Source organism: Pseudonaja textilis, chromosome 2 (genome assembly GCF_049901715.1).
Source record: "Pseudonaja textilis isolate UNSWEBS1 chromosome 2, rPseTex1.2, whole genome shotgun sequence".
NCBI lineage: Eukaryota > Metazoa > Chordata > Lepidosauria > Squamata > Elapidae > Pseudonaja > Pseudonaja textilis.
This window is the reverse complement of record NC_141991.1, coordinates 162,834,864-162,845,335: the sequence shown is the minus strand read 5'-3', so window position 1 is coordinate 162,845,335 and position 10,472 is coordinate 162,834,864. Positions and strand designations below refer to the sequence as shown.

Here is a 10,472-nt window from a genome sequence, read left to right as displayed (position 1 = left end):
TCTCATTACTCCTTATCACCCATCCCCTCCCACTTGTGACCGTCCTATGACTGTAACTTTGTTGCTTGTATCCTTACGATTTATATGGACTGTTTCCTAATATGATTTGACTGCTTATTGTACCCTATGACTATCATTAAGTGTTGTACCTTATGATTCTTGATTCTTAAGAATGTATCTTTTCTTTTATGTATATTGAGAGTATTTACACCAAGACAAATTCCTTGTGTGTCCAATCACACTTGGCCAATATTCTATTCTAAAAAGTACAAGACCGATTTTTCCTCGGTATTGATCAATCTTAACATCTCAACCTCCCTAGAAAACCTCCTACTTTTGACTCTGGTTGTGGCTCATTTTTTCTGCCACCAGGCATTTGGTAATTTCAGAAGTTGCAATATTTTCTTGTGTTCAGAGAACAACCTTGAATGGTACTCTATTGGAAACACGAGTATTTTTTTAGAAGCTCGACCCAGATTTGTTTGTTTATCCAATTTATACAACCGCCCATCTCACCACAAGTGACTCTGAGCGACATACGATACTCTTTGAAGTCAAAGGCATTCTTTGCTGCCGATGACTCACCGGAAGAGGACAAACCCATGCTAAACATCCATCAACAACTCTATTGGCTGTTCTGAGCGTACATGGATTTTTTTGTCACGCTGATTTTCCTGGGCGGCGCCCGTGAGCCAATAGGATGTCTGGGGGAGAGCGGGGCTTTCCTACCATGCCATTGTTCTGAGAAGATTTCCTTCCGCTCAGTAGTAACTGTAGCGCGGACCGAACTTCGCTTCTCCGGAGATGGCGCCGCCGGGCCTCACCGCCAGCTGACGAAACGGTTGCTCGCCTCAGAAAGGCAATCCGAAGAGCCAATCAAGTGTCGGCGAGGGCGGAGCCGCGAACCCCGTTGCCATGGGCGGAAAAGACTGGAGCGGTGGCGTTCCGCTTCTCCGTCAAAGGGCTAAAATGGAGGCGTCTCTGAGGCGGTTGCTTTTGCCGCTGTTGGTGGTGCTGACGGGAACGTCTTCAGCGATGGGCTGGGAACAGCCGGGTAAGGCGAGGAACGGACTCACCGGGCGACTCTCTTTAGGAAGCCTGCCTCTCTGTTCACGATGGTCGGGGAGGAATCGTGGCTCTCCGCGTCACTGACTTGACGCTGGTGTCTGATTCAGAGGGTTTTCACCTCGGACACAGCATCTTTTCTAGGCTAGGAGTACGAGGGCCATTTTCTGATGCCCCGCGCAGCTTTTTATAGGGAAAGTGACGATGTACTGACGGGCGTTGGCCTTATTAAGGAAGACATTTTAGAAGCCATTTGTAGCATATGTCAGTCGTAACCAAACGCTGCAGGTTTCTTCGAAGACACTGGTTGGGTTCAAAGTGTCCCATTCATCCATAAACACCCCCCACCGCAACGTGTTTATAACAGAATTAAATTTTTCAGGTCACGCTTGCACGGGATGTTGATTAACTGCCTTTTTGTTTTTGTTTTTGTTATGTTGCTGCCCAGAATCGATATAACATGTGTGAATGATGTGGTCTAGTGCAATGTGTAAATATGGTCATTGGGATGTACAAAAAGTGATTTAGGGTTTTCCCAATACTATCCGTCGATAAAATAGATTTGAAAGAAACCATGATTTGTGGGAATCCAGTCACTATTGAGAATGTTTTCCTATGTAATTGCATAGGACATTGTGGAGCAAATTGAAGCTCTTCGTTGGGACAGGTGCCCAAGTATTGCTTGTGAAGTTCTCAAAACTTGTGGTTGACTACTTGATAAAATGGGATAATTGGCGAACAAATAAAGCAAAATTAATTAGAGAGCATAGATGTTAACTTTAATCTTAGATATATTCTTTATTAAAGCACATTCTATGTAATCAAAATATGCAATCTAACAGAGAAAATACTGGTCTGTGTAGAGATGGACAGACTGACATTAGAACGTCAAGATAAGGGTGAGATAGAATACTATGAAGTTTGGAATAAAATGTGCCAGTGGTTGGATTTGAGGAAAAGAAGTCAGAACAGAAAATATTGATGGTTTACAGGATTGAAGGTGGAAGATATTTAGATAAATGCAATGGAGTATAGTGGATAAAATGATTGTATAAAAAGAGCATAAATGAAGTCTATATTGTAAATATAAATGAATATGTTAATGGCATAAATGTAGCAATGTGGGATAAGTAGAAGGTTATCTGTTTTATGTGGTTTTATGTTATAGTATGCATGGCAAAGACAAATGCCAGGAAAGTTGCACTGTGTCCAACATTTTAATATTTATTCAATAAAATTTATACATACACACACACACACACAAACCTAACAGGTATTATTCTGAGAATTTCTTTATTGGCATTAATAAACTCACAAAATCCTAAAATATGTATTTATTATCTTGCATAGTGTTTTACATAATTTATATTCTTGTCAGAGAGAGTCCTATTGCGGGATGTCCAAGTCCTGACACTCTACCAGGGAAAGTACACAAATTATCGGAGGACATCTCCAATGCCCCAGTTGCAATGTACCGGAGGGTCAGCAGGATGTACAGCATATACCCCTGAGGTTGTTCAGTGTTACAACAAAGGTTGGGATGGCTCTGATGTGCAGGTATGTTTCTTTGTATATAGGAAAAAATGTCTTGTGGAGTGTATTTGTATAAATGTAACATTAATTAAATGGGTGGCTTTTGAAGACAGAAGAACAATTATATATATGTCAAGGCAAAACTGTCAAACTCCAGAAGGATGCAATAAGTTTAACATTAAAAATGGGGCTGCAAGAGAGAAAAAATTAAAGTAAATCCATATTCGTTCAAAACAACTTTAGCAAGTTTGTCATTTAGTGTTTTTGTCTGGCAGTACTTTAATGTGCATTCTTTCAACCTCTATTAGAGTTTTAAAGCTTACTTATGAGGTTTTAATTATAATTTTTTTGAAAGAAAGGTATTGTTTTTTAAGTAAAATTACTAAAAATAATGTCAATTTTAAGTCAATGTTCAATTTTGTTATGTATGTATTGTAGAAAAATTTTATTTTTATTTTTTATTTATTTTTATTTATCTCTTTTATTTTCAGTGGGAATGTAAAGCACATTTGGATGTTTCATATCGCTTTGGAAAAATTGAAGTAAGCTGTGAAGGCTATGATTACCCAGCTGATCCTTTCATTTTAAAAGGATCATGTGGCTTGGAATACACATTGGAGTTAACTCAGAAAGGACAGCAAAAAGCTAACACCTTTTCTGGGTCCTATTATTCTGCAACTTCTCACGATTCATTTGGTTCTGGATTTGGAGTGATCCTGGTAATATTATTTGTTGTTTTTGTTTTTGGCATCTACAAGCTATTCCTCTGTGATAACCGACAACATAATTTCCCTAATGATAATGTACATTCAGGATCCTATGGGCAAAGTTATCAAAGCCCACCTCCACCAGGATTTAAATCAAATTACACAGGTAAATCTCTTATGTCACAACAAAACATTTATTAATAACATTGATAGGTAATCTACTTTTCAAATTCTAGGAAGTTCATTCATTATTAATTATCATTGTTAATGGTATCACTGAATTTTCTACAGAATTTTGTGTCATGTCTAGCCCATGCTCTTGTTTATATAGTTGGCAGAAATTTCAGGCACAATTAAAATAAGAACTCGTTCTGTTTCTGAGTTGGTCCTTTAATCTAAAGTCTAGGAAATATACCTTTTAGAAAATAACAGGATAAAAGGGGATACCAATAGTTCCATATTGTTATACAGCAATGTTTAATTTAAAACTTTGGAGAGCTTGTAGGTCTCTTCAATTATCTGCTGAGGTATATTATAAAAGCTTTGATCACGAAGATTATTTGATCTAAATCTATATAATTTTATTTAAATTAAGGAGCTGCCAGTGGGTCCAGCTATGATTCCAATTCCGGGCCAGGTTTCTGGACTGGATTAGGTGCCGGAGGACTTCTTGGATACTTGATTGGCAACCGAAGGTAATCTTGTCATCTCTTGCAACAATCCTAATTGACAGAAAGGGAATTGCTTCTCCCAAAGGAAAATATTTTTTCTTTCATACTAATAATACCATCAGTTGTAAACATGGAATATTTCGTTTATATGTTGATTTTTAAAATAACAATAGAATATAAATGTTTTGAGATAGTTATCCCACTCATCACTACTGCAGTCAGCATTAAGGAGTAATGCCAGATGCAAAGGTGAATTGATGATCTGTCTGTCTACAGCATCCTTATTTTAGGATAAGAATTTTTTGCCTATTAAAGTTTTTTAATAGTTGTCTAATTGGTAGGTATCTCTAGGAATTTTTTTAGAATAACTGAGAAACACTTAAGAAGCAGGTTGTCAGAATACATAGAATTCAGAACCCAGCAGTAATTGGCAGGGGTGGGATTCAAATTTTTTAACAACCAGTTCTGTGGGCATGGTTTAGTTGATGGGCATGGCTTGGTGGTCATGTGACTGGTTGGGCGTGGCCAACTCATCATCACTCACATCGAGGCACGCATCTCCTTGCCTAGCCTCATGACTGTGAGGATGCTGCAACAGTCCTAAGTGTGGAAAATGGTCATAAGTTACTTTTTTCAGTGCCATTGTAACTTTGAATGGTCACTCCACACAAGCAAAGTACCAGCAAAGGAGGAAAAAAAGCTCCAAAGAAGTTCCTGAGACAGGAAGTCTAGTCCTGCCAAGAATGTAATAAGGGTTAACAGAGAGGCAGTTTCTGTAAGCAACACCAGAATGTTTCCTTCCTGCCTTCCTTACAGGGTTAGGCCAGTAATTTCTTCTAACAACCGGTTCTCCGAACTGCTTAGAATGTTAACAACCAGTTCTACAACCGAACAACCGAATAGGTGCGCACTGGTAGAATCCCACCCCTGGTAACTGGTGATAAATTTGTAAAAAAAAAAAAAAGCTGTCATTGACTCATGCAATACACTTTCAGTTATGTCCTATAGTTGCTTAATATTACATCATTAGGGAAGAAACTCCAGCAGTGATGTTAAAAATACAAGCTGCAGTTTCCAGAGAATAAAGATATAAACAGTTGTAAATTTTAAGGTGACTAATTTAGTAGTACCTATTTTTCAAATCACAGGTTTTTCTAAACCCTTGTTTGTTTGTTTGTCTTCCTTTTAATAATAATGGTTATAATGGAAAGGAGTGTCAGTATTTTGATAAATTTAATAATTAAAGGCTCAGTTTGGTTATTTTTATGTTATTAAATAGATTCTCACTTCTCTTTTTACTTTTGTTGCCTCTTAAATTTCTGTGTAGAAATATGATCATGTCTTTCATATTAACTATTTCTTTTCCATATTGAATTTTGATTTTATAACTTAAACTTTCAGAGTTTTCAGTCTCTACCCCCACCCCTGGTTTTTCAGTGATAATTGTATATTCTTCCAAAACCACTGGATTCTGACTTTTATTTTTAGTGAACTTTAAAAAAAAAAAGTTTTCAGCTTTTTGCATAAATTATACAGCTTATATGACTTTTGTACTGAATTTGTATTGTTTGACTGCATTTTTAAAAATGTGTAAATTTGTTAAATTTTCCTACTAGCAATGTATAATGGTAAATCAATGTGTTCTTTGGAAATATTCCTTTTTAAATAGAAATAGAACTAAAAAATTACTGAAGAGATATCCTTAGTTTGTTGGAATAATTGAATATATTCCAATTATTTACATATTTGTTCTATGATTATTTGCTAATAGCTAAAGAGCAACTTTACCTTAAATGGCCTTCTACTTCTTTTCTAAATGATTCATCTATTAACATTTTAATTTTGTACACATGCAAAAACACTAACACTAATTAACATAAATATTTTCTTCTAGGTCACCTTCAGATCACAGGTATTCTCCTTATTATAACACATGGTCTGGTCTATCTGCTCCACCTCCATTTACTGGTTCATTTGGCAATTCAAATAGCTGTTCAACATCTTACAGTTCAGAAACAAAACCCACCTCTGGTAAGTTATAAGCCATGTTGTCCTTAATTTTTGGGTTAACTGTGTCCGATATCAGCAATTTTCCAATTAAAAAAATTGCCATTGTAAGCCGCCCAAATTCACTCTGGATAATTAGACAGGTGGTATCTAAATTTAATAAATTATAAACTTTCCCCACTGCTTTTAATCAGACTTATATCTAGTTCTCATTGTGGTAGGCAATCTACACATGGTCTGTAAATCTTTTCTTTGTTCTGAAATGGAAATAAAGTACAAAACCAGATTTAGCACTTTATTATATGAATACATAATTTATTCCCATATATAAATGTTTGGAGTACAGCTGGAGTACATTATCAGTTTCAAAAGTATCCTATATTTAGTTAATTTTTAAGAAAATCAGTTAACATTGACTTTCTTGAGATGAAACTCTGCCATTACAATGATCTGTTTCGGGGGGTGGGGGGTGGGGATGGGGGTCGTTTGCTGCTAAAATTTTTAGTGTTGAATTTTAACAGATGTTTCAAAGTGATGAGTAAAAGGGAGATCAGGATCTACTAATAGATCTTTGGGTGATTTTAAGTACATAATTGAATAATAATTAAGTAGTCTAACAGCAGAAAGATTTCTGAATTAAACTGTACTACTTCTTTGATGTCTCAGAAGTGGATTTGCACAGATACACAAATCATCCTGTAGACCAGGATTTTCCAAATGGAGGTATATCTTCCTTGTGGACGTTCAGACAGAGTCCAAGGGAAGTGCAAGTAACCTTTCAATTATACATTGTTCAATAAATCCACTTTTCCCAATACCTTTCATAGCATCCTTTTTATTGTTCATTTCTGTTCATTGTAATGTTTGAATTTTTAGTGGAGGTGTATACATTAAGAATACACAAAGTAGATGTGATGGCAAAAAGTTTAGGAACTCCTAGTTAAGAGAATGGAGCTTGGTTCATTAAGTAGTCCTCTCCAATAAGCAGTGATTGCTTGGAAGTTGATTTTTGTGATTGGATCTTGGACAGAGGATCCAGTATATAGTACCTGAAATTTCCCACTGCAAAATTTTAGACAGCTTGGGTTGTATCAGTAGGACTTAACCATTTTGAGTGGCTAGTGGCTCTGCCAGCTAGCTGGGAGATCTTTTAAGTATTCTCTATCACTGTCTCTTCCAATAAGAATGAAGAGGGTGAGATTCAAAGGCAGAGAAACATAGGAAGGCAAGGTTTAATCATATGGAGGTTGGTTTTTATTTCTGTTTAATGCAGTTTGCTCAATTTCTCCAGTTTGGATTTGCTTCAATCCACTATTTTTCTTGTTTGCTTAAACTATTTACAGATTATTGAATGCTAGTTTTGGAATGCAGATCTCACCTTTGTGTAATTGCTATAGTTCAACTATTCTCTCAAATTTTTACTATGTTTTTTTTTCTTTTATTAAAAATATTTTATTACTCCTATGTTGCAGGTTTTTCATAGCCCCCATCTTGGCAATGTTTTAATGATTCCTTAAAAATCTGGTTCTGTCTTCAGGCCCTAGGTTAGATTGTGAATCTTTCAGCTGTTAATTGATTATTTATTTTCTCTTGACTTTTTAAAATGGATTGTATATTCTACATTTTTATAGTTCCTACTGCTGTATCTTTTAAACCACCCAGAATCATGCAGATTGAGTCAGCTTACAAATTTGGTAAATAATAAACAAATGCTTAGGCCCGAATTTGTTTATTCTGCAGCCATTCCTTTAAAACTTACTGGAGGAGAGGGGTTTCATATTCTGCTTCATTCAGATTTCACATTTGAGCACATCTCCCCATTCAAGAAAGTCCTCGATTACAACCACAATTGAACTCAGAATTTCTATTGTTAAAAAAGACAGTTGTTAAATGAGTTGTGCCATATTTTACAAACTTTTTGCCATGGTTATTAAGCAAATCACTGCAACTGTCAAGTGAATGATGAGGTTGTTTAGAGAATCTGGCTTCCTCATTGATTTTACTTGTCGGAAGCCACCTGGGAGGGTTATAGATGGTAACATGACTCTGGGACAGTGCAACTGTCATAAATACATGGCAGCTTCCAAGCACCCAAATTTTGATCACATGGCCATGGGAATGCTACAGTGATCATATAAGTATGAAAAACAGTCATAAGTAATTTTTTTCAGTGTTGTCGTAATTTCATACAGTCACTAAATGAATGGTTGCAATTTGAGGACTACCTATAGTGGCAAATTACTGTTTTCCTTCTACCTGGCATTATAGTCAAACCCAAGAATTCAGCTAGTAGAAAAGTGAAGTGGCGGGTGCGGTGGTGTTGCATGACAAACTAGTGCAGGTGTTGATTGTATTTTTGGCAGGGCTGATATATTTCTGTCCCTGAGGCTGCAGTCATATTCTCCTCCACCTACAAATAGATCCTAAGTTTTGAGTGGACATATGTAGGGTTTCACTCATATATAAATTACAGTGCAAGACATTTTATTTTAATCACTGAGCCATTTCCTAGATAATAACATTTAAACAAAAGATGTATTTCCAATAATGTTAAATAGGATTAGGGTCTGGAATGGATGATCTGATAAACTATATTGTGTTCTAAAACAACAGTAGAATCTTCTGGTCACATAGTATAAAGGAGAAATTAGCAATGTACCACCACACCTTAAATGCTTTAAGCAAGAATAAGTTCCTCCCCCCAGATGAAATTCACAAATATTCTTACTTAAGAACTTCAAAGATTTGGTGGTAGAGTGCTGAAATCATGCAAGATTTAGCAATCTTGTGTTACAGTCATTTTTAATTGGATTGAGTACTTGTGCCATCTTGCAAAATTATATTACATTCCTTAGTGCATACGCAGGCTATCAGTTGTTACCATACAGAAATGAAGGCCCTGTCTGATTTGCTGAATGAATTTATCTCCTTTATTATTTCATTATTCAGATTATTTTAGAATCAGCTATTGAGTAATAACAGCTTTTTTCTTTCTTTCTCCATCTCTTTTTCTTAGGTTTTGGAGGTACAAAAAGAAGATGAAGTTTGACTTCCACTCTACCTAAGCTAGTGAATAAAGCAACATTTTGACAATTCTGAAACATGTCTTAAGTCTGCTTGCTAGAGTTATAAAATTCTAACTCTATATATTTGTATCTGTGCATCTCTAAAAATGTCGCTAAATTTATTTTGGAACAGTAGCTTTTGTCAAAATGGGGAAGCTTTTCAAGTAATTTCCAACATGGAACTGTGTTCCATAGAAAAGGGAAGATAACAGGGGTAACCTTCTGCAATCTAGTGCCTTTCAGATAGATTGGAATATCTCTGCTAGAAATAATAGCTTGCCAGCATGTTGGGGACTAAAGGTTGGAGTATCAGTAATAATTATATTTTTTAAAAGTTGGAAATGCCATTTTCTAAGGCAGTGGCCCCCAACCTTTTGGGCACCAGGGACCAGTTCCGTGGAGAGAGGTTTTTCTGCAGGCAGTAGGGGCATAGTTTTGCACACTGCCTTGTTTGCATGTACTGGTTTCTGCCATGCCACGCACCAGTGTCGGTCCACGGACTGGGGGTTGGGGACCCCTGTTCTAAGGTCTCTCTGCTAATGGCTATTATACATTATAAAAACAAAGAATGAGATATTACTTGGAATAGTGTACTCTCTGTACTGAACAGATTGATCTAACCAACAGAAGAGAAATCTAGGTCTATTATTTTCTTTACAATAGTTCTTTAGAAAGACCTGAGATAGGGAAAAGAAAGTCAACTAGACAGTAATTCCACTAGATTCAGTAGAATCTGCTTCCATTATGTATATATTGGATGTATATTTCTAATTAGGGGGTTATTAACTACATACAGTTCATTTGATGGAATCTATGGCACAGATATCTTGGAATGCATTTTCAGGAATGTCAGGAATTCACATAGAAGACTTGTTTGTGTGCAAAATTATCCTTTATTAGATCAAGCATTACTTTCTTGGCATGATGGGACATAAATGGTACTATGCATTGGGAACTTACCTTTACTGGTCATCTTGTTTACTTCCAGTTAATGTAATTATTTTCTCTTTCTTTTACATTTGCTCTTTTCTAACCTTCCTAGCATTTTTGTGAACATTTTCTTAGTTTCCATTCCTGTAGGAAATTAAATTGCTGAGGAAATTCACAGGAGTCCCCAAAGTGTGTATTTAAATTTCAAAATAAAGTAATGTTTGAAAGTATGTCATAGCTTAATTTTAATATTAATTCTTCATTAACACTTTTTAAATATTTAAACAATGAGTGAATGAAACAGGCATACAAAAAACTCATAATTGTTCAAAAAGCGAATTAATGAAATTCAAATGCATAAAATCACATTAAAGAATCAACACAATGACAAAATTATAAGCATAACAATAACAATACAGTAATAACACGCAGGGACATTTTGATAAACAGAAAAATTCCTCAAACAATCAAACTCTCAGAACAGTTGAATTAAT

At 35.8% G+C, this 10,472-nt stretch overlaps 1 protein-coding gene across 1 annotated transcript; it reads left to right on the top strand.

Moving 5' to 3' along the window:
- The first annotated feature begins 909 nt into the window (after window positions 1–909).
- Window positions 910–10,208, top strand: SARAF (store-operated calcium entry associated regulatory factor). The gene is made up of 6 exons (XM_026712641.2): window positions 910–1,054; window positions 2,444–2,622; window positions 3,090–3,471; window positions 3,901–4,000; window positions 5,871–6,007; window positions 9,000–10,208. Exons 1-6 carry the CDS (start codon window positions 916–918, stop codon window positions 9,023–9,025), a joined length of 963 nt encoding a protein of 320 aa, XP_026568426.1. The 5' UTR covers window positions 910–915; the 3' UTR covers window positions 9,026–10,208.
- Window positions 10,209–10,472: the final 264 nt, after the last annotated feature.

Coding starts and splice junctions, on each gene's coding strand:
- SARAF (XM_026712641.2), top strand. CDS start 916: ATGGGCGGAAAAGACTGGAGCGGTGGCGTTCCGCTTCTCCGTCAAAGG. Junction 3,472..3,900: donor ATTTAAATCAAATTACACAG/GTAAATCTCTTA, acceptor ATTTAAATTAAG/GAGCTGCCAGTGGGTCCAGC. Junction 4,001..5,870: donor TACTTGATTGGCAACCGAAG/GTAATCTTGTCA, acceptor ATTTTCTTCTAG/GTCACCTTCAGATCACAGGT.